The sequence below is a fragment of the Takifugu flavidus genome, chromosome 7 (genome assembly GCF_003711565.1).
Source record: "Takifugu flavidus isolate HTHZ2018 chromosome 7, ASM371156v2, whole genome shotgun sequence".
In the NCBI taxonomy this organism is placed as follows: Eukaryota; Metazoa; Chordata; class Actinopteri; order Tetraodontiformes; family Tetraodontidae; genus Takifugu; species Takifugu flavidus.
Window position 1 is genome coordinate 1,786,839 of NC_079526.1, and position 24,375 is coordinate 1,811,213.

General features: G+C 44.6%; 2 protein-coding genes across 23 annotated transcripts in view; both read right to left on the bottom strand.

Annotated features, from left to right (window-relative positions):
* Positions 1-333: 333 nt before the first annotated feature.
* Positions 334-12,769, bottom strand: kdm4aa (lysine (K)-specific demethylase 4A, genome duplicate a). Of its 2 annotated transcripts, none has more exons than XM_057037162.1 (22): positions 12,617-12,769; positions 11,499-11,656; positions 11,071-11,246; positions 10,450-10,564; positions 10,017-10,210; positions 9,492-9,541; positions 9,171-9,274; positions 8,904-9,041; positions 8,524-8,741; positions 8,258-8,421; positions 7,682-8,064; positions 7,419-7,515; positions 7,141-7,325; positions 6,589-6,793; positions 6,328-6,404; positions 6,197-6,252; positions 5,813-5,921; positions 4,718-4,906; positions 4,396-4,566; positions 4,121-4,240; positions 2,480-2,572; positions 334-2,388 (listed from the first exon to the last, which is right to left on the bottom strand). In XM_057037162.1, exons 2-22 carry the CDS (start codon positions 11,634-11,636, stop codon positions 2,248-2,250), a joined length of 3,123 nt encoding a protein of 1,040 aa, XP_056893142.1. In that variant the 5' UTR covers positions 11,637-11,656; positions 12,617-12,769; the 3' UTR covers positions 334-2,247. The 2 variants fall into 2 exon arrangements, with proteins under 2 accessions (XP_056893142.1, XP_056893141.1); XM_057037161.1 differs by having other exon boundaries at positions 7,419-7,518.
* Positions 12,770-13,623: 854 nt separating this feature from the next.
* Positions 13,624-24,375, bottom strand: part of ptprfa (protein tyrosine phosphatase receptor type Fa) — a 62,554-nt gene continuing 51,802 nt past the window's right edge. For all 21 annotated transcript variants that reach the window (XM_057037147.1, XM_057037159.1, XM_057037155.1 and 18 more), the window contains 12 exons: positions 23,164-23,261; positions 22,967-23,090; positions 22,497-22,672; positions 21,988-22,107; positions 21,455-21,609; positions 19,732-20,017; positions 19,204-19,382; positions 18,377-18,503; positions 16,396-16,521; positions 15,933-16,087; positions 15,604-15,739; positions 13,624-15,528 (listed from right to left, as the gene is read on the bottom strand). In XM_057037147.1, coding sequence (XP_056893127.1) covers positions 15,460-15,528; positions 15,604-15,739; positions 15,933-16,087; positions 16,396-16,521; positions 18,377-18,503; positions 19,204-19,382; positions 19,732-20,017; positions 21,455-21,609; positions 21,988-22,107; positions 22,497-22,672; positions 22,967-23,090; positions 23,164-23,261 — 1,751 coding nt within the window. In that variant the 3' untranslated portion in view covers positions 13,624-15,459. The remainder of the gene's footprint in view (positions 15,529-15,603; positions 15,740-15,932; positions 16,088-16,395; positions 16,522-18,376; positions 18,504-19,203; positions 19,383-19,731; positions 20,018-21,454; positions 21,610-21,987; positions 22,108-22,496; positions 22,673-22,966; positions 23,091-23,163; positions 23,262-24,375) is intronic.

Genomic DNA, 24,375 nt, shown 5'->3' on the forward strand with positions numbered 1-24,375 from the left:
TATGACCTGTTGTCTATGGGTGTGTGTGTAGTTGTCGTGTAAAACCTACTCTGACTGATTGTAACTGTCCCCTGTTGCTGTACAGTCTTGAAAAAAACAGTCCTAGCGGCAGACAGATAACCTGTCTGACCTCTAGTTCTCTGACTCCTGGTCCATCAGCTTGGTTTTCTCTCCTACCCAGTTTTTAAGAAGTTATCTAGGATGTCAGGTGTCTGCCTGGGAGGACAGAAAAGACTGGGCTGAAGACCACAGCTACTCAGTCACTCCACCTACTGCCAGCATGGTATAGAAGCGTCAACGATTAAAAGACAGCGTAAACAAAGAAACAAAAGACAAGAGCAAAGTTCTTTACTGCGACCAACATTTTACAAAATGTCTGAATGACCATTGAAGCTCATTGTTCATCAGGTGGAGACGGCAACTGGTCCAACATCTTCAAATAGAATAGACATTTACACTTCACACCAGATGTAAATGTCATGTGTGTAAAAATACACATAAAACATGTTTTACAAAACGACACAATAGAAAACACCCTCCCTCTGTACAACTATCTATAGACTTTATGACTAAAATAAAGTTATTCTCCATTATGCGTTTAAAAACCGGCGCGATGAACTGGAAAAGGCTGGAAAATCAGCATTGCTCATAGGACCTGACCAGGTGGGGAGGAGTGTGACGAGATCTGGACCTGGATCCATCCAGAGACAACTCCCATGTCTAAGCTGGTTCTGTGACTCGGACAAGACTAAACAAACCCATCAAGAAGATGGAAGTCAACAGACAGAACACATTTAGACCCCAGCCAGGAGGTTCTAACTGGACCGTTACTTTTTTCAAGCATGTGAGGGAATCAACAGGTCAGCTGACGCGTGGCCCATCAAACATGCAGCTGGAGGTCCGGGTTCTGGCCTCGGTCCCATGGAAGGAACCGTCAGTCAGCAAGAATCATCTGTGTCCATGTTTCAACACGGAGTGGAAAGGATGGCAGCAATTTTCTATAATTTCATCATAAAAATAAATAAACTGTAATCTTGACAGGGAGTTAATGGATCCTTAAAAAGCTTCAAGAAGAAATTTTGATTGTCAAGGTCTAAACGTTTTAAAATAAGAGCAAGGTTACTTCTGATCCACAAAATCCTGGATTCTGAGTAAAAGGTTGAATTTCTAGAAAAATGTAAAAAGTCTGTGTATTATTTCTTCTGCCGGTGTGGCTGTTTTAGTTTCTATTCAGTGCTATTAATAGTATTCAACATTGGACCTTTCAAAATATGCAGAAAGCTTAAGAAGTGTAACAAAGGGTTCCGACTCAATTCAGGTTATTCCAACTTTTGCCAACACTGAAACATAACTTTGCTAAAATAACCCTTAATATCTACTAAGAGAGTAAAAAATATGACAATGTATTTAAATTATGATTTATATTGTTCTTTACAAATATAGTTGTCCCAAATTAGATTTGTCTTTTATACTTTCTCTTCCTAAACACTTAGTATTTTATGTCCAACTATTATTATCATTACTATTATTATTCTTGGAGATCTTCGGGTAGGATTTCCAATTGAAGGGCTGGAAGAGTTCTGCCATGTCAGCAGATTGTTTAATCCAACTACCCATCAGATGTACGTCACCTCTACAGTTCCTGCAACCTTTGATTCTTCTTTATTCAGGCAAAATCTTGGGATTGTAAATAGGAGAAAATCACTTTCAGGTTTAATTTCTTATAATTTAAAGAATTGCTACTGTAACGACGTGGAAGGAAACTAGTCAGTAGAATTCAAACTGAGGCTGTTAGTTATTACTCAGCCATTTAAATGACTTGAAACACTTGTGTGAACTCTGAGCGTACAGGAGGCACTAACGGACTTTACAGTTGGCTACACACTCCTGTGCTTTACTGAAATGTCGAGTGAAAGCTTTTCCTCTCTGAGTGTGGCACAGTAAACTTGTCTTTCTATTGGTTTATACTGCCACAGCGGACACCACTGCACCATGAGAACTTCTAAAGACAAGCTAAAATAACAGGTCTTGAACTTTTGATCACACAAACGAAACCACAAAATCAATCAAAAACCAGGAGGGTGAATGGGAAGCACAGGAACTGGAAACGAAAGCAAAAAGAACACTCCTGGAGGTTCTGCAGGAAGTCGTCTGGAGCTACACTCTCAGTGGTTAGCTGATAAGTTAAGGTACAGTGGACACGGTTCAGTCCTTCAGTGCTGCTGGTGTGTGAGTGAGCAGACGGCATCACTCCATGATGGCTCTATAAATCACAGGCTCTATGTAGTCCCCTCTGTAGCGTGAGTTGATTACTCTTTGTCTCTTTGAGTCCTGGATGATCTCTCTCTCCTCAAAGATGCCGTCAAATCTCATGTCTGATGCTTTAGACTGTAGAGACAGAACATTAGGACACATGACAAGTCTGGCAGGTTCCATATTCAGGCAGCAGAAGCCCCGCAGGGCTCGTCGCTCTTCTTACCAGTCTTGATTTGACTCTTTTGGGAAGTTCTTCATCCAGAGTATAAACGTCATCTCTCTTGGCTGTGAGCTGTGAGCCGTCTTCAAATTCCACCTGCATTCCAGAAATATGCAAATTCAGGATGCAAACACTTCTGTTGGTGTAGCTGTTGCAGGAGTAGAAATTTTAGACCGTTCACTGGGTCCAAGAGGACCCCCGATTACCCCCCCGGGGGTCGGATGATTGGCAGTTATTGGAACTTTGCTCTCTTATAATGAACCTACCGGTGTCTAATGCTCTTCATGTTCTAAGGTTCTTCATCCATAATGGGAAAAGGCAGAATAACAATATAAACATGCATTTGATTGTGTTCAATCAATATCGGCTCAAAGTTCTGGATCCCGCCAATGCTCCTGTGACCCGGCCGTGTACAATCAACCCAAGACTCCCGGAGAGTATTCACCAGGATTCACCATCCTCTCACAGCTCCTTACTCAGCTCCTTACTCAAAACATTCCCAACAAAGAGTCTCGGAATGTTTGAACTTATCTCCTCCTGATGCTTGTACAGTATTGATCTGTTTACTGTAGTGTTTACTGGCCATGCTGGTGATCTTACTACAGCCATGACTCGGATTACTGGCATCCTGGTAAAAGCAGGCTGATTTGGATGCCGCTGTGATCCAGAGCCAGAGCGGAAGCTGCTCCTGAACGAGGAACATCTGAAGGCCTCACATACTTTGTGAATATTTTTTATCTTTCCAAGGGGAAATTGTAAGAAAACCCTTTAAGCTTCGAGGAATTCTAAGATGTTTCCCAGAATGGCGTCACTCGGAGCTCCGTTAGTCCGAGGATTCTTGGTGAATACTGGAGTCCCGCAGAGCAGCTACAGTATTTGTCCGGTCACCAACAAGAGTTTCAACATTTTAACAGTTTAGAACAGGCATGGGCAAACTACGGCCCGGGGGCCACATGCGGCCCGTTAAACGTTTTAATCCGGCCCGCCAAACTTGAAAAATTAAATGAATAAACCTTGTTAATGTTATATTTTCACTGCAATTCTGGTGTTTTCCCACTAGAAAAAAGACAGTCAGGAGGAGAGTGATGGTGATATCCTGAAGGATAACAGAACTTTCAGTGCTTTAAAATAGAAATGGTTATTAATTTTTTTTAAAAAGGCACATTTTATTTATTTGATTTTAAGTGTTTTAAGACTCATTCCAAAGTCAGATATTTTGTTGTAATGCTTCTCTTCATTTTCATTTGAAATTAAAGCACATGTTTTCTCCATATCCCAAGATGTGTATTTTTTCTCCAATGAGGTGAGGTTACCAAAGCACTCCATCCATCCATCTGCTCCTGGTCCGGCCCCTTTGTCAAATGTTAGAACCCATTGTGGCCCACGAATCAAAATATTTGCCCACCCCTGGTTTAGAACGTTTATATTGTCCGCTTTTATGCAAATGTGACTGATATCTTGTCCATGATGATAATTACTATTATTAAATAAATAGTAGAGTCTGTAACTTTCTTTATAAGAGAGCAAACTTTCAGCAGGAGATCAACTGGTTTCCCCCCCACTGTCATCCTGAGGACGTTCCACTTTAACAGGTCCTTAAGGATGAAGGTTAAAGGATTCTTCACTTAAATATCAGAGTCCTACCAGGTACATGTGCACTGCATGAGCTGCCACAAATTTGGCTCCATAGACCAGACCGTCCGTCCATCGTACCTGGACCACTTCCCCCTGGGGGGGGGGTCCCAGCTGAGCACAGTCTCGATTCTAAAACAGAAGCACTGGTTTTACTCCCAGTAGCATAAACTGGACTCGATGTAACATTTGACAGGAAGCAAATATGTAAAAGGGCTAAAACAAAATAATGCAGGTGAAAAAGCAAAACCACTGAATTATCAAGACAGAGTAAAGGAATGAAATACCACGATGTCTTCAGGGAAGAGGTTGTCACTGAAGGAGCCGTCGTCAAAGTTGACCTCATAAAAGGTCTCTTTGGACAGCTGCACCACGTCACACTGGTAGTAACGGCCATTCTTGTGTTTACAGATCACCTTCTGGCCCACTGTCAGCTCATTCATGGCGGCTTTGTTTCGCTGTCAGGAGGCATCAAATCATCATTACATTTAAGAAGATCACATTGGAATGAGAGCGAGACAGAGGTCGTCCACTTCCGGGAACAGCTTTGATATTTGACATCAGATGATTGCTGTTGATGCTGGTCAGGAACCACCATGCGACACCCACCTCAATCTGTGTGGGACTTTTGTGTCGACAGCAGGTCACATGGACAACAAACGGCCATTCATCGGGCCTCATGAGCACGCCTGCAGCCTGGGCACATGTGGGGTGGTAGGCAGTGGGGCAGCGGCCATGAGAGCACTGCACACAGCACCCAGACGCCTTCTTCATCCGCTTCTTACAATAGTAGCACTTCTGAGAGGAAGGAAAAGCAGCGGTACATGATCCTGAAACACCTTGGGCTCCGGCGCCCCCTTGAGTATCACACAAAAACTACCTCATTCAGTCATTGATAATAGATCTATTATTACTCAACCGGGGGTCCAATCACGGTCACACGGAATGGACACATGGATTCTTCTGAAGAATTTTCAATTTAATGCAACGGTGCTGGTAGGTCAGTCTGTTGGGAACTGGGCTGAGGAGCAGAAGGTTGTTGGCCCCAGGGCAGACAAACCATGGAAGGTGTTCTGGTAGTAGGGGGAGGTGCCAGAACACCTTCAGAGCAGTGCTGAGGAACCCTTGAGCAAGGTACCAAACCCACATATGCTCATACAAGGCGCTGCAATGAACTGGGGACTCATCCAGGGGGGACCTGCTTTCACCCAGTGTGGACTGTCCCCGTGAGCCCAAGAGGGTTAAAGGGGTTAAGAAGACGAGAATATATAATAATTATATTTCGATTTCCGTCTTTTGTTTGTAAAAATAAATGGAATTTACTACACTTTATTGATTTTGAGTTTGTCCCAGTGAGTCCCTCGGTAGAGTCTGTAATTATCACTTTTTAAACGAATTCTTTATTACATTTTAGTCCAGTTTAATGTTACTAAGGCCAACAATTAATATTGATGAAAAGGTTACTAAACAAGAGAATGAAAGCTTTCATTATATGCACAGATAATTTTAAAAAAAAAAACATAAAAAGTTAGTGGGCTATTTGCACCAATATTAATATTACGAAGAAGAAAAAGCCAAAGATGAAGCCAAACTTGCACAGGAAAAAGACACCACCTGGTTAGCAAAATAAACAGGTTGGTTGTGTCAGTGTATGGATCAGTTAGCAGGGCCTTACCTGTGTGTGAACCTGTTATTTGAACGTACCAGTTTAAATCTCTGCAAAGGAATTCCACTTAAATCCACAGGACTTCTTTCAGTGACATTGACAAAACGGGCCTCCAACACAGCCACAGCACACAGCACATGGACCCACCTGCAGGACACACACGGCACCACATTTAGTTTACAACCTTTACAAGGTTCATTTGAGACCAAAACATCTTGTCCTGATGCAGCCGTTCACCTCAACCACCATTGAAAGAGCAAGAAAAGCTAATTTGTCTGAATATTTGTGGTCTTAAAGGCCATAAGATAAGGTGGATCCACTGGCTGAACTAGTGTGGAGATAATAATGGCCTATATTTTCACAGGTGACACATGTGCGTTTAAAGGTTTGCAGATATTTGCTTTGTCTCAGGAAATAGTTACTTGTTGTTGTTGGCTTTCTGCAAAGCTCCGCCCCTCAGGGAACATAAACAGCAATTCTGGAACGAAACGGACGGACATCAATGAAAGCTGAGTCAAGTGGGGACTAAGAGACATAAATAGTGAGGACTGACTTCAGTCATGGCGTTAGCCTTGCAGCGCACACACTTCCAATCCTTGCTGACCGTGGCTGGATCCACACCGTAACAGCCTGAAACACAGCGACACACAGACGCAGTGACAGCGTTTAGTGACGCCGACAGTGGTGATCCAGCTCTGGGTCGGCCGTCTCTGACCCCCCCACGGGCCGTTAGACGTAGCTGAATAACAATGAACTGGACAATGACAAAGGATGGCATTGTTAATGCAACAATGGAGTTGGGTTTAAGACTGACTGGAGTGAACACGGATGCTGCAGGTGGAGCAGCTGACGAGCAGGCTGGTTCCATCTTCCTCTAGATAAGGCGTGGCAGGTGGCTTCTCAGACTCAGAGTCTTCCTCTGTAGTGGTGGCGAAACACATCTCTGGGATCAGTGGTTTGGTCCGCATCCGACCTCTGTCCACTACGACTGGACTCTCCCCGGTGGTCCTACATTTAGTCTGGCGGCAGGACAGAACAGGGGATATCAGCCTTCCCTCAAATTGTGGTTACAGGCTCCACTGAGGTGTCTGGAGCTTAAAGGAACTGTCATGTTGAACACTTTTTCCATGTTTGTTTAAAAATCACTGCTTCAAGGTTATTGATTCTAAGCTGTTTAGGCTTGAATAGGAGCACAAATGCACCAATACAGACAAACAACGGTGAGAGCGTACAAATGTGTGAATCTGTTGCCACATCAATATGAATATGAATGTCTATGTAATCAAAACTACTGTCAAACTACTTCAGATGGCACAAATTGGGACATGAAAGCTTACAAATGAGGTTATTGATCTTGTGTGTTTACCTGCTGGTGTGTGTGGAAGAGTGTACAGATGGAGCAGTAAGGGGGCCTAGAGCACATGCGCTGATTGTACTCCCGCTCCTTCTTCAGGTTGGCAGGTTTGTCCTGCCACAGGTGGGCCAGGGGTTTAGCCCAGCTCTCCCCATCCAGACAGCCCTCCTCAGCTATAGAAGGCTCCTGAGGAGTCTCTGCAACCACAGTTAATCACCCTTGAGTGTGACACTTGTCCTTTTTGAATAGCGATGATAACGCCTTGTTATGTACACTGTTGAGGCACAAACCTTCATCACTCATCCCGTCCTTAATGAGAGGGTGATGGCCCGGCAGCTGACCGAGGTCCCCCTCTGCTTCTTTATCTGTGGTCGCCTCTTCTGCCCCCTGCTGGAGGGAAGAAGTATGAATTAGTGCTAGTTCCTGAAAGACACATCTGCAAACCTGGTCCTGTGTGAACCAGAGAGTGTAAACTGTAGCTAAGGAAGCAGCCTGTGGTTGTTAGACTGGTGAATAATGTCTCAGCACTGCTGGTATGAAATATGACATTTACCGATTTGCTCAGACGTTTGTCTCTCTCTGTCTTAATCACACAGCTCTCGCTCCTGTCCTCCTTGGACTGGATTTCTCCTTCTCCATAATCTCCTTTGGCATAGCTGTGGACGTGCAGGACATCTGCAGGACTCAGAGTCCTCTGGAAGACCTTGTGCTCATGGCTGAAGCGGCTGGATGGCTGACACTTGTCTGGGCTGGTCGCCTCCTCAGACGCCACCCGACGCTCAGCGGCCTCACGGGTTTCACAGGTGGATGTTGAGCTGTTCTTGTCTTTTTTTGAGGGACTGTTGGTTGTTTTTCTTGAACTGACTTTGGGCTGTGGTTTAGGCTCCAGCTTGGTGTGTTTTTCTGTCTTGGGCTCTGGCAGGACGTTCATTGGATCTAAGAACAACAAAAGCAACCCCAGATGTACATAACAAAACCGGGCAGCAGTCTGCAGAATTTCTCATTCTTTCTTCCCTCAATATCTTATCAAAACCACCTCAACAACAGAGCAACTCGATACATCGACCTTATTCCAATAACCGTTTAACCCCACATGTAACAGGAGCCTGTAGGTACAAACCACACATACCAGTGTCTGGTTTGTCTGGAGGTTTACTGGGAGACTCCTGGGTTGATACCTTGGCCCTCTTTGGCTCCACCTCTGTGCTGCTGTTCATGGTGGGATCAACTTTGACTTCCTCGCACACTTTGATCACGTCTAGTTGACGTTTTGTCCCAGCCTGAGGTTTAGAGCTAAAACAAGGAAGAGGTGGATGAAAACATGGCTACCAACAATGTGAGAACGTACAGGCCAGTTTATAAAGAAAATAAAGGATAGTGTAGAAATGGAGAGACCTTTTCTCTTCCTGGGTAGAACTCGTGACCTCAGGTTCATCTTCAGCCGGACTCTGACTTTTGTTATCTTGGAGAAACTTGGCAGCCTCCGGTGTGGGTTTGGAGTGGTCGATGGCAGTGTTGTCTTTCCCTGCTTTCCACAGTTTGTAACGGTCAGGCTGGTACTTGAGCACAAACACATCCATAGAAATCTTCACCATGTCTTGACGGCATGAACACTGAAAGAAAGCGACCGCCGAAACTTTAATTCAATGTTTGCTGTAACTGCCTGTACAACTTCAAAACATGGCTTGTCTCATAAACCACTTTAACCTGCAGAAATGCATGTGATTAAAGACAATATTGGCATTCACACAGGTTTAGAGCGAAGGTGGAGATACCAGTGTGGCTTGTTTGCCATAATCGATCCATCTCTGAGTGGCGAAATTGGTTGACTCAGCACAGTTGAATCCATGGTTGAAACCAGCGTGATAGCCAAATGGGAACGTGACAATGAACTGGCCCGCCTCCTGCGTCACCTGGACAAGTAACAGCCATGGAGTTCAAAACAGGACAGTGTTCCTTCCCCTTTATGGATCTGAAGATGTGACTTTACTAACTGTCTCGAGGTTATGAGTTGTAAAAAACTAGATTCCTGAGATATGTACCTTCTCAAACGGTATGCTGTACTTTTTCAGGATCGAAGGTGAAATTAATGTCATCTTGTGACGCAGGAAGGCTTCACAGCTTTGTGCATTTCCTGGAAAGAAACCTGCCAAAACATCCGCATCATTAGTGAAAGAACTTAAGCTCTGTGCTCTATGACACACTTTAAACACATAAATAGAATAAAGTTTAACACAATGCAGAGTCCTTCAACAGAAAAAGCACTTTAGCCCCTCTTATAAATAAACTGAAGCTACTTCTAATCGATTGTGAAAGAAAATGAAAGACAATGAGGTTATTATGAGTATCAGAAGAGCTCCTACCCTTGGCGAGCCGTTCCAGTCTTTTCCCATGTTCTGGTGGGACAATATACCTAAAGAACACGTGAACACAAGGGATGGTGGTAACGAGACCAGCGACAGAGCGAGGCCCCGACATTATTGGTGGCTGATGCAGATTTTATTTTAAAACTCAAGAATAAGCAGGATATTCAGAATATCACTTTTAATACTTTGATACCGTTAGCGTTATTAAGATCATCCTCATTCTAATGATAGTAACAGTACATTTGACTTTGCTGTTGTTTGCTATGTTGGGTAATGGCCGTGCGTTTTCCTCGTCCCCTCTCCTTCCTGTCTGATCCGGAGAGGACAGGTCAATATTTCCGTGTTTTAAAAGTTTCAACACAGACATATTGCTCTGCTGTAATAACAGGTGAATGTTTACGTGGATTTGTCCTCTGCACTGCGATGGGTGTGTTTTTAAATGTGTTCCTCAACCTGCAGCAGTCGCTTGTGAAGCGGTCGCGTCCCCCCGATAGATGCGCGCGAGTGTGTGACTGAGCGTACCAAGACTTTGGTTCTCCAAAGTGCAGGAAGTTGATGCTGTACAGATCCATGTCCTCTGTGTGCCAGGCAAAGGCACTTTTCCACATGCCAAAATACAGGTAAGGAGTGTTGACCCCCTTGATTTTGATCCCACTCTCGTTCTCGACGGTGTCCAGAATGGTGTTAAGATGGCCGATATTCCACTCAGTTACATCCTACAGAGGAGGAATAACAGTCAATATGGGCTGTTTACAGGACCACACAAGCACCAGAATGTAATCAGATCATCCCAACAATCAGATCTGATGCTTACATGTAATTCAGAATCACAACAATCTAAAGACCCAATTTATATGTTTCAGTCCGTTTATCGGGTTTATTTAGTAGACGTAAAACGCTCAGCTAAATCAATTTACCAGGTCCACGGCTGCAGAGATACTGCGTTACTACTCACTGCATCATACAGAGTTCCGCTGACATCGGCCCCGTAAAGCGGCGGATTGAATGTCAGGTTCTTCCAAAACTTCCTCTCCAGCTCATCAAAGTCAGCATACCGAGGATTGCAGAACCTGCGATGAGGATATTCAAGACAAGATGACAAAGAACAGAGGGAGAAATGACAGAGAAGACAGGCCAGGTGCCTCTCCCTGCTGCCGTTACATCATCCTCCATCACATGGCTCTGTGCATTATCTTTACCCGACAGACCTCCGTGATATCTGATTATTGGAGTCATGACATGAATAGTGAAGACTGCAAAACTTAAACATACTACAAACAATCCCTTAATCTGCCTGCAAAACATAGCTGGAGGCCTCAGGGAAATGCTCAGTGACCACTTTAAATATCATCACAACTACATACAAATATATAAGAGGAGATACAGCTGCTAAAATATCAGAATCATCATAATGATCCACTCTGTTATTACATAACTCCTACTTTGTGTAATAGTATTTTTATTATCAATAGCTATCAATCAGCGTATTGACAAAGTCAATTTCACTGCAAATTATACCAGCAAATAGACACACACACAAGAAGCTTTGCTTCAAAAGTGTGTTTCTGACACTCACTTGTCCATGTTGGAGGTTTTGCGGAACTCTTTAACAGTCATTGGTTTCTTCTGAATGTTGTACTGGGTGAACAGGCCTGACTGGCCAGTGACCACCTGCTGAATGGGAGCAGGAATTACAAGGTCGTCGATGTCATCATATGTTTTTCTGGGCTTCCATCCTTTTGGTGGAATCACCTGTAAGGTCAAAAACAAGGTGAAGTGACGCTTAGGGCAACAGACATGTGACTCAAAAGGTTACCTGAAGTTAAAAACAAGTTCTTAAAGCAGAAATAATATTACACCAGTTATATATGTTGCAGGTTCAAAAACTCACAGCTGTATAAATCAAAATAAAAACTATTGTTCTTCTAACATTTCAAACACATGAAAGTGCTGCTGTGTAAAACACAGGTCAAACAAAAGTCTGGAGCAGGCCCAGGGACTCACTCTGGCCATCCCAGCTCGGTGGGCTCCTTGTGACTCCATATATGCGATGTACTGGTTAAAGTCCTTGAACTCCTCCTTGGATGGTGTGAAAGTCATCACCCTGGAGCCCACGCTCTGAGACGGTGTGTCTGTGGTCATCCTGGCAATGTTCACTTAGTCTAAACAACAGAGGAGATGATGGCGATGGTGATGATGATGATGATACAATTTGCATCATTTTAAAACTTTACTCATTTCAACAGTTTTGTCTCCGGACATGGTAGTAAACATGCTGTAAATGTGTGAATATTAGGGAAGGCGCAACTATGGCGACACTCAAAAAGGTCTTCTTTCGTCTCTGGCCCTGTGGTCCTCTCCTGCCACCGGTGTTTAACCAGATTCTTCCCACCCGGGCTGTGGCCCCGTTTTCGGGCACCTGTCACCGCTCAGCCCTGGTCCCTGTCGCACAGCACAACTTTGTAACGGCAACAACTGAGACTTTTGCTAAAAGGCCGTTTCTGAAACATCAACCAGGCACTCCACACATCCTCCAGACTCCCACAGCTCCTTCCAGATATGAAGATTTTCCAGAAGATTTTCCAACGGCTCCACCGTAAACACTCATTTTAACGATCGCGGTAATTATGTGGCATCAGAGGAATCTTTTCATGGGGCAACAAACGCGCTGACAGCGGGGACTTAAAATGCCCAATATGCCAACACAGCGCGGGATATAAGCATGTAAAAGTGAGCTGAAACATGTGTGAGTGGAGCAGCAGCGCGCCCAGAACACAGCCGCTCGCTGACAGCCTTTCATTTCTTTCGAAAGAAATATTTAGCTAGTTCGCTAGCTAGCATGCTAAATGGAAGGAAGCGTACTCGCCGACTTGGAAACTAAAAGCGCGTAACACACAACAAATATTTAGACTTAACAAGTTAACAGCGTATTAATGTGGGGATACAAGTCTGGAGAAAGTGGACAATAACAGAGTGAAAGACATCGTTAAGTATGCATCGGACCTCCATCCGACGGGGCTGCCTCCGCTAACTAGCTGAGCGTCAGTTTCTGCTGCAAAAACTTCTCACAGTCGCTTCTACTTTCCGACAAACTCAGTCTCGAGTGGCCGATGCTAACTTACACACGCCCAAACGCTGTAGAGTTGTTATTTTCTCTGCTCACGGCTGGTACAGTAGATAGAGAGACATCCTCAGCCCGGGTAGAAAAGACAGGCGTCCATTATTTCCGTGACGCATGCCCAGTGTGTGTTTGTTTACATGGAGCGGAGTGGGCGGGGCCTCGGATCCTTTCTCTCAGCTAGAACGCCCCCCTGTGGCAAACCACGCCCACCGCGTAGGGCACAGCGGGGTCAAAGTCAACACAAAACCAAATTGAACCCCTCTTTTTGACCAAGATCATTCCAGAAATATTTGCTTTCTTTACTTTTTTACCAGAACCCTTATTGTCTCGACTTGACCATGGACTGGTACAATGGAGAGCAGTGACATTAATCACAGTTCTGCAGAGTGGCCCTCTTCCTAATGTTCAGGAAGCACAATTATTGTGGAGATGATAGTGATGGATTGGTTCTGTGGAATATCTGACAGATTTATAACATAAAGCATGAAAGATAGAACGTAAGTGATATCCCTCTGAGCAAGAAAGATCCGTCAAGCACGGAGTCTAATAGCTTATTAAAAAATCCTCTGTAAGGCTGCTTATTATTCTTTTGTATATAAAGATGTTCCACAGGCTAGGCTGTTTAAACAGGCTGTTTAAAGGGACATTGCTAGGCTGGTAACCTGCATTTCTTTAATACATTCCAGCTTGTTAATGTTGTGTTCTTGAAATGATTAATAATTATAACAATCTCTCCCTTCTCATCTGTCAGAGCCTCCAACAAGACTCAGGGGTTGAAGAATCAGTTGCTCTACTTAAGGAAAGCCAGCCAGTCATGCCACGAATCTCAGAGCACAGATCTCTCAGCCTCATCTGGCAGAAGGGTTTATGCTTCTGCCATGTTGTCATAGAGAGGAGGGCTGCTTCAACCCTTCAAGAGTGGTAAAGGTGACCCAGGTGGTTCAGGGTCATCCAGCAACACCAAGGAGTCCTGATACGGAAAAGAAATGCATCACTTTTATACCAACGTCTCAGTTAATCAACTTTATTAACATCCAGGTGTTCAATACATTTGTTTTCAGCTGTTAACAGATAAAAAACCCCAGACCAATTACTGTATAATTAGTCTCTTACAGTATTATTCAGTGTTATATCCTCCCTGTTCATATACGTAGATCTGCCTCAGGACCTCCAGAAGACGGACGCTGCTCTCAGTCATACGGCTGCTGTAGGTCCATGTTCACGTCCCTGCACGCTGTCAGTCACCTCGTGTGCATCACAACACATGATGTTCTGACAACAATGTTGAATAAGATGAATATGAGTACTCAAGCTACACAATGAATGTTAAAATATAATATTAAATGCATAGTACGGAGCATTTCTTGAGTAACAGCTCAACTTCAGTTTTTGTATGAAAACCCTGCATTACACACATTTGGCAGCATGTCACAACCTAGAGGTGATGTAAACGGAACTATTCAGGAAACCTGCAGAAGGAGCTAATGAAGGACATTTGTTGTATTGTCCTCATCACAGGAGACAGACAAGAGGACGTCATGACCCATTTTGAGCGTATTCCCCAAGATGCCTCGTCCATGAAAACTCTTGGAATGACACACAAACAATATTTCATTTAACATCCCATTATGACCTCTGAGGAGCGTTTAGGCTCATGATTCAGCCTCTCGGTCAGTAGTAACGCTAGATGCTGTGGCCGGTGCAAACTGACACGGGAGCATCAGCAGTTATTTTTCAGCTTTTCTCTCGGCAGAAGATCAGTCTCACTTTTTCACTTAAACTGGAAATCTGGTGAGATTTTCAGGCTTCACCAAATTCCAACTAAAACCAAATGTTTTAGCTTGTGTTCTCCTCAGTAACCTCAGATACTGGACACTTCTGGGATGGAGGAGGTCGAGGAGGTCAATGAGCTGGGCCTCTCAGCTGCCCCCGTGAACAAGACGCAGAGGAAAATGGAACAAACGACAATGTTTTAAATGCTTTTAACGTGCAGGTGGAAACTTAAGTAGGGTTGAACATTTCAAACAATAAAGTCGTCTCATGTCAAGCACTTTAACCTCATTATGCTCCTCATGTTGCCTGCAGGCAGGGAGGAGCTGCACTGGTCACAGAACCAATTTGTGCTTCTGGTGAGTGTTCAAGACATAAAGGATGCGTTCAAATCAGTGTCATATTTAGCATATGACACATGTTTAACCTCAGAGGATGTTCTGCTTAACTCATCCAGATATTCTTCTAAATTGCTGTCAAACAAAACTGTTGCAGTGCGGAGCACACCATGGCTACCCAGTGTTAGCAACGTTTTATTGCTACATCCCTTTTCCCATTGGGAATAACACCCACGATCGTTTCTACAGCACCCCTGAGAATCATTTAAGACAAACTGAAATTAGAATATCTGTGGACCAAAATATACTAATTAGCAGCTGTGAGTAAACTCTCCATTAACAGGATCACCAATCAAAGAAATTCTCATTTAAAGATGGTCACTAAAGACGCACGGCATATAATAACCAAAATAAAGTTTAAATATTCAGAACAAGATAGTAATGTGTTATAGATACAAATAAGAGAAACGTTTTTTTTGCTATTCAGAGGAGGCAGAAGCCAGGGGGCGACAGTTCGTCCAGTCAGGGACTGTGAACGAGGCAGGACCTGGTCTAATATGAGACAGGTAGCAGCGTCACAGCACCAGCGCGGGACCAGCTCTCCACGGCCTCTGCACTGGTTAACTCCCAGTCCCCAGCGCTGTCTCCAGTCGTCTCCTCATCACCGAAGGATGAAGCTGAGTGGACAGGATTCAGGGGGTACCTGAACTCTTCTTGGGGGCCTTTCTGGGTCAGATTATGTTGCATAGTGATCAAAGCTTCCCAGGTACTCCAGAGCGGATCGGTAGCACAGCTGGTACTGGTCCTGAAAACAACAACAACGACCAAAATCAGTAAATATAGACCTCAAAAAGTCCCCTTTCTCTGCAGCGTTTCTCACCTCTGTCTGCACCATGGCTGGCCTCTGAGTTCGGAGTAATTTGACAGTTTGGAAGAGGTCGACCACACCCTCGAATCTCATCCTCTCTAAAACGATGCTCAGAGCGATGAAGATACCAGTCCGCCCAACACCAGCACTGGGAGACACACACAGTAAACACCCAGTAAACACCAGCAAAGACCCAATACACCCATTAAACACCAATCACTGAGGGATTTCGAGAACAACAGGACACTAAGTAGAAGATAATATCAGAATGATGTTTGGCACCCACACATGCCAGAACAGGACAGACAGGCAGACAAAACTAGCTCAGACATCTGGGGCACCTGCAGTGCACGCTGATGGGTCCATCTTGTCCAAACTGTTCCTTTGTTTTATGGACTTGTCCAATAAAGTCAATAAAACCCTCCCCAGTTTTTGGCACTCCTTGTTCTGGCCAATCAGTGAACTGGAACTGGCGGATAGTCCTCGACTGACCGTCCTGATGAAGACCAGAACAGACAGACAGAATCATTATCACAGACCACAGTCTTGTCTTTTTTAAATGTAGCGGCTGATATAATACATTGATATGTAAAGATGCTTCCTGTTAAGATGAGTCAAACTGAAATCTCTATTTTGTTTTTTACTTTTCCCCCCAAAGGTGCTTCTAATTTTAATTCCAGATCTTTCAGATCAAGCAAATAAAAGTTAGTAAATCCCACTCCACCAGCTTTTGTCCTGAGTAAGTGGAGCCTGAACGTTGCCCTGGTGGCACATGGTGGCCAGACCAGACCAAGAAGGACATACCCTGGCATCTGTGACCTTGAACTCCCTCAAGATGTACTGAGGCATATTGTACTCAGCCATGGGGTCCACAACAAAGTACTGGTAACGTGCAGAACGCTCAGCAGGCCAGTACTGATGACACTTTTCCTACAGAACACAGAAAAAACAAGTCCCAATCAATCAAAGTCCACAGGCATGGAACACACCCGAACACTTGGGATTAAGGTTTGGGAGAAAATGTCTAAGGAAGGCTGAGGTCAGAGATGTATGTGATCCACACATGGAATGTATGGTTGCAATGACAGAGACAGCACTACTGAAACAGTCAAATCAACAAATCTTCTCCCTCCTGCTTCTCCTGCTATTGTTCCTGCTGCTGGTCCATGTGCTCTTTCTGCTGCGGCTCCTGCAGCTGTTCCTGCTGTTATTCTTGATGCTGTTCCTCCTGCTGTTCCTGCTGCTGTTGCTAATCCCTAATCACTGAGCTAATACTTCCAAAGATGGCTTCTGTTCTTCATTTGGTAATAGGACTGATAAAATGCAGGTAGCCTTCTTTACTTTTGTTAATGAGAGAAACCTCAATCATCCAGGTCATCGTTATCCAAGGTAGTTTTCTTTGTCAACTGGACTGAAACACAGTCAAAGAAAACTACCTCGGTGACTGAGAGGAAGTAGCCTCACGTGAAGAGACTACGAGGAGCAGATCTCGAAAGATTACTGGTCTTTTCAAATTTAGAATAAATAAATGCATGTAACTATTGAAGTAACTCTCTGGTTTTACCTTAAAGTTTAAACCTTAAAATGAAAGAAACACATTCTCATGAATGGTTGCAACTTTATATGTGGTAGCAAAAATTTATAAATTGTTATCTTTGGAAACTGATACTTCACATATGACACAACATGTGGTGACAGTTAGGCAGTGGTGACACTGAGACAGTGGTGACAGTGAGACAGTGGTGACAGTGGTGACACTGAGACAGTGGTGACAGTGAGACAGTAAGACAATGGTGACAGTGATGACAGTGATGACAGTGGTGACAGTGGTGACAGTGGTGACAGTGATGACAGTGGTGACAGTGATGACAGTGATGACAGTGGTGACAGTGATGACAGTGGTGACAGTGGTGACAGTGGTGACAGTGATGACAGTGGTGACAGTGGTGACAGTGATGACAGTGGTGACACTGAGACAGTGGTGACAGTGAGACAGTGGTGACAGTTAGGCAGTGGTGACAGTGGTGACAGTGAGACAATGGTGACAGTGGTGATAGTGAGACAGTGGTGACAGTGATGACAGTGATGACAATGAGACAGTGGTGACACTGAGACAGTGATGACAGTGATGACAGTGGTGACACTGAGACAGTGACGACAGTGGTGACAGTGAAACAGTGGTGACAGTGGTGACAGTGGTGACAGTGAGACAGTGGTGACAGTGATGACAGTGGTGACAGTGATGACAGTGGTGACACTGAGACAGTGGTGACAGTGGTGACAGTGAGACAGTGGTGACAGTGGTGACAGTGGTGACAGTGAGACAGTGGTGACAGTGGTGAAAGTGAGACAATGGTGGCAGTGAGACAGTGGTGACAGTGAGACAGTGGTGACAGTGGTGAAAGTGAGACAGGGGTGACAGTGGTGGCCGTGACAACAGTGGTGACGGTGAGACAATGAGACACTGGTGACAGCGAGACAGTGGTGACAGTGGTGGCAGTGAGACAGTGGTGACAGTGAGACAGTGGTGACAGTGAGACAGTGGTGACAGGGGTGAGAGTGAGACAGTGGTGACAGTGGTGACATAGTGACAGTGGTGACAGTGGTGACAGGGGCGAGAGTGAGACAGTGGTGACAGTGGTGAGAGCGAGACAGTGGTGACAGTGAGACAGTGGTGACAGGGGTGAGAATGAGACAGTGGTGGACAACGGTGACAGTGGTGACCGTGACAACAGTGGTGACAGTGAACAGTGAGACAGTGGTGACAGTGGTGGGTGTGTTTTACCCGCCCCATCTCGCGAAGTTTGGTGAGCATGACCACAATGGTGGAGTTGTGTTCCCACAGCATCCGCCAGAAGTCCTCGGTGGTCTCTGCTAGTGGCCCCTGGCTGGCTATGTACGCTTTCTGCTGCCTGATATTTACATTGAAACCACAATGTCAGGCACTATTGACCAGTCACCATTTTCTAAATGAAGCTTTTAGCTTTAATTATTCACATTTCCAACTGTTATTTAAGGACACATTTAAGAATTTTCCTTCAAAAGAGGCTGTAACTGTAACTGCAGCGTAAACTGCTGCTGAATCAGGTGCTGGGCCTGCAGTACTACACATGGACACCAGGTGGGGGTATAGCAGCAAACATCAGAAAAATGACGCCATCGTATCGACACTAACTTTTTTAGTTTGTATTCTGCAAATGCGCAACCTCGAGGTAACTAATATTCAACACCTGATCCAGAGGAATTTGCAGAATTCCCAGAGACAAAATCTTTCTGCTGGAATAGGTAGTTATGATCACTGCAGCTATAAACATACACTCACACAAATAACACCATTTATTAGGTTGTCTGCCATTACTTAATCTCAATCTGTTTAAACTAGCAGACTAGCAGAATGACTAGCAGAATATACAGGAGCCACATGCTAGAAGATCAGTGTCCAAGCTCCACAGCAGGCAGGTAGCAACGAATGACCATTTTGTCTTTATCACTGCCACAATAAAAAGGCTGTTTAGAAGAGATATTGTGAATGTCAGCTAGTAATTCAATGCTGTCAATCACAGAAGGTTCGGCTTCACTCTTAAAAGCCTCTTTGTGTCTGTTCTTGCTCACCTGTAACCATCAATGAAACTGGCATTGATGTAGTCGGATCCTTCCACTCCTCTGATGGGCTGCAGACACACTCGCGTGGACTCAAAGGGCATGATGTTCACCAAGCGGTTTTTAAACTTATTACATTGCAGGTTGGCACTGATGAATCTTGAGGTATGTGCTTTGGAACTGGCCAGTTTCTGCAGAGACACACCAACACTTGGTTCCGGAGACACCAGTCTGACTCTCCTTAAGTCTCTCACCTATAAGGTTGACTAAAAACATGCTGATGCTAACCAGCAAACATCTATCTTAGCTACACACAGCAGGCATCCTGCATTTGGGGGATCCCCCCTCAGCTGGCCTACTTACAGTTTTCCCAGAAAGGTTTTTCATTTTGGATATTATCCTCTCATCTATTTACATTTGCCTTTTGGCTCTTTTCTCTAGCACACAGAGGCAGACACCAACATCACTAGAGGATCTTTTACAGATTATTAAATGGTGCTACGTCACCTTGGCCTGGAACCAGGCACAGGTGAAACCTACCTTAAACTCCAGCTCTATGGTGGTGGCTGTTTCTCCTGGAGGGATCAAGGTGAGCTTCTGGATGTGTCCGTACAAGTTTCTGGCCGGGACCTCTGTGTTGCCACATGTTGCAGCCTCAGAAAGGGCTTCGTGGATGAAGACGTACTGATCCTCTGTCTGCACCATGTAGTTCCTCTGAGCACGCATGCAGGTCACGTGACCGTAAATGTCCACTGACTTCTCATGTTTCATCCTCTCCAACATCGAGTAGATCACGATGAAGCAGCCGGTCCGACCCACGCCGGCACTGACACACAGGAGAACAAAGATTTCCGTTTCTTTCCTTTAACTTTATGTGCCTTTGTGTGAAAAAAAAACAGCATCGCACTTCCTAAAGTTTCCTTAAAGCCAAAAGGAAAAAGTAATAAAAGCCATCACAGATGTGAAACAGGTGCCAGACCTACATGACTTCTAAAGCCTGACCTGGAACTTGGATTGTTCAGGTTGTTCATGGTGTCGCAGTAACTGACCTTCACAGCCACCAGCGACACCGGTACCAGTACTGGACTCTCTGGGAGTGACCTTGCTGCTGCAGATGATCACAATTTTAGCCATTTTCCTCAACTCTCTCCTCTCATTGATGAGCACTCATCATGACCTCAGCTTCTGGACCATAATAACCTCATTCATGACACCACAGAAACAGATTGGTGTGTGGATTTAAGGGGTTCTCCTGTTTCTTCTCATATGTTGATCACATTAGATCAGACTTATTCAACCTGCTTCTTCTATATTTTAGGTTTTTATTTTAAATGCTTAACTAGTGTTTTAGTTTAGATCCACAACACATGTGATGTATGATCAGCTGATCTGTCACATGACCCTGTCTCCTGATTAGGCCAGGTATTTTGGCCCCGCCCTATTACCTGGTCGCTCTTGATTGCTCCATGCTGCTACTGTGCTCGACGTATGTGCTCGACGTAGCACGTGTCAGATCCGAGACGCCTCTGTGTTCTGTTGGGGTTTCACCCCACAACCTTTCAGGCAGGCAGAGGCTGGCCAGACCTTACCTCAGGCCAGGATGTCTGCAGATGTTGTTCTGAGGTCCTTTTATGGACCATTGATGCGCTTTGGTTTCCTCCATCCCACCTCATCATAACACTGTTGTGATTGACACGTGCCTCACCTGCTGTTGAACTCCTTTAGAGTGCAGCATAAAGTTACTTTCTGAGAACTTTTACCTCAAATTATCTTGTGAGACAGGTTCTATTTAAGTGACTTCATCATTCAACAGGTCTGTCTGATCCTCTGAAACATATCAGTGTGACAAATGTGCAGGAAAAACCTCAGTCAAGTGAAAAAAAACACCCCAGCACACATAGATAACAAAAAAGCGAATAAAAGGACTTCATCTGGGAAGTGAAAAGAATAGAATATCTCTTTTTTTAATCTTTATACAACTAACTGCAGAATGAAATTGGAGACCTGATGGAGGTTCTGTCCTGAGCTGCTGCAGATTGGGCCGTGCCACCACTGAGAGCCTATCTAACGTTGTGATGGACAGAGCTATGTCAGTCGTGGACTGAAGCACAGCTCAAATGTCCAAACATGCACTAATGATCTGGTTAAATACATGCTAACAACAGTGGACATTAGCGCATTTTCAGATTAAAAGTGTAAAATCAGTGGTTGAGCCGCTCAGCCACGAACACTTCTACAGCTCGAGGGCCACCAAGTCTTTTACCTGCAGTGGACCACCATGGGTCCACTGTCTGGAGGATGACAGGCCTTGACCCGGCGTAGAAAGGCCAGTGTCGGGGTGGGATACTCAGGCACGCCATGATCAGGCCAGGCAATAAACTGGAAGTGTCGAACCTCTCTCTTCTCACTGGAGCCGTTCTTTTAGAACAAAGCATAAGAGAAATGAATGAATAATGGAACATTTCTATTCATATACTTGGATTCAGTTATCAGATCGATTTTTGTGATTAATTTTACATCTGGAAATGACACAAAATGTGAATTTACTTTACATAAATGCAATCTTTATCCGTAAAAACAGCAATTGTTCTCTCTTCTCTATAACAATTCACAGGCTTAATCTTTTACTGTAGAGTAACAGAGACATAGAGAGAGGCAGGATGGGGGGGGGGGCAATGTTCACAACCCTCATCACATGTTATTGTAGGTGTTCTTATATGTTTAAAAACAACTCTTTCTTGCTTCATTTCCTTACTTAAGCTACAGATTTTTTTCCATTCTAATCCTCATAGTTACCTTATACAGAGCAAATGTGCGTATTGTGTAGGTAGCCAGCTCCACAGTATCCAGCATCGCCACCTGAAACATCCCATACGTCTCGGTTCCTCGTCCTGGCCAGTACTGGTCACACTTCACCTGTTTCAAACCAACGGTGGGAGTTCTGATTGTTACTGAGAACATCCAAAGCTGTTTACCTCTCCACGCTGTTAAAATCTGCTTGGCTATGGAATGTTTGATTCTTGTTTAGCATTTATCGTTCATAAAGCGCCTCTTTATGATCACAACTCTGAAACTCCATCTATGACGTACGCATATACTAAACCATCGACCTCACATATACGTATATACTTTAACACTGTAGTCTAAGTCACAAAGTCAACAGCTTGATCAAATCAAAGCCATCTGATGCTAACGTTCTCCTGCGTTAAGTGGATTGGATCAAGATGACAACAGGACCATCTTTTCTGGATTCAGTTTAAACAACAAGAGCACCAGGAATGGCGCGCCCTGGTCTCCAGACTGACCCGCGACTTCTCCTCCAGCCTGGTCATCATCACGATGGTGCAGGTCCTCTGCTCCCACACCATCCTCCAGAAATCACTCAGGGTCTCCGACAGGGGCCCCTGTGTAGCAATATAGGCATTTTGCTTCCTGTAGCCGTCTATATAGTTGGCGTTGATGTAGTCGCTGCCAGGGATTCCTGCAGGAGGGGAGGGAAGTTGAAAAAGACCAGTTCAGACTTGGCCAAATATCAGTGAGCATTATTTATAATTAATAACCAAAGACATAAATCTGAATTTAAATGGGAAAACTGTATTTCTAAAACACCACTGAGGTGTGGGCGCAGCCTGGGGTCAGTGTCTGGCTGAAGGACCCTGGGACATTTGGACCTTCACCACCACCTTTGCATCTTTGGAGCATCCAGACTGAGCAACAGTCTCCATGCTTCAGGTTCCCTGTACGGGTGTTGTCTGTCTGTCTGACTGTCACTCACCGTCCATGGTGGACAGGATGACTCTGGAGTGGTCGTAGGCGATAACGTTTGCGTAGCGGTTCTTTGGCTTGTTGATCTCCAAATTTGAGTGTTCCCAGGTGAACTGTTGTCCTGGATCGATGGACTGACAGACACAAAATAGAGACTGTATGAGATCCATGCACAACTAAGTGTGGGATATCCCACAGAGCTCGTACCTCGTACTCCTGAGAGAAGCGCAGATTTTCATTGGCTTTGAGTTTGTCTATGTGGTCTGCCAGGTCACACACTGCAATGGGAGGATGTTCCCTCATCCCTAAAGACACACACACACTAAATTTGAAGGCTAGTAGATGATTTTTCAACAGTGGAGCTCTTTGTTAACATGCTCGGCACCACTGTCACATAAGGTGTAGGGTGACCATAGTAAAGACCATAAAGGTGAAGTTATTCACGGCTGGAGAACTTGTTCCCCAACCTGACTTTTGTCCCTAATTGGAAGAGTCGTTGGGAGCGCTGAAAATGAGGACAACCTAGAAAATACAGCACAAAGAATAGGACATGCACAATCACTCCAAACTGACTTTGAAGGTTGGGACAGCTGAGGACCTGTGAGAGGAAAGCAGCCAGAGCTGGGGCCAGTCAGGAGACAAGACAGGGAAGCAGGACATGGACCCAGACTCACAGTCTGTCCCTCCAGGACACGTGCTGAGAGGAGTCAACCTGTTCCCTTAAATAAAAGATCCCCTGATGTGTCCTGGAACCCATGAGCCACACTCTCTGTACTACTACTCTCTGTACTACTACTCTGTGTACTACTTCTCTGTGTACTACTACTCTGTGTCCTACTACTCTGTGTACTTCCACTCTGTGTACTACCACTCTGTGTACTACTACTCTGTGTCCTACTACTCTGTGTACTACCACTCTGTGTACTACTACTCTGTGTCCTACTACTCTGTGTACTACTTCTCTGTGTACTACTTCTCTGTGTCCTACTACTCTGTGTACTACTTCTCTGTGTACTACTACTCTGTGTCCTACTACTCTGTGTACTACCACTCTGTGTACTACTACTCTGTGTACTACTACTCTGTGTACTACCACTCTGTGTAGTACCACTCTGTGTACTACCACTCTGTGTACTACTACTCTGTGTCCTACTACTCTGTGTACTACCACTCTGTGTACTACTACTCTGTGTACTACTACTCTGTGTACTACTACTCTGTGTACTACTACTCTGTGTACTACTATTCTGTGCAGAAAAACACACTTTTCTAGTCACTTCCAATAGTCAATTTACACCTTCACAGTAACTCAGACACTGAATTGAGGTGTTTCAAAAGCATGTTATAACTACAAACTGTTAGAAAGTGTGTGCGTGGTGTGTGTGTGGTGTGGTGTTGATGTGTATGTCTGGTGTGTGT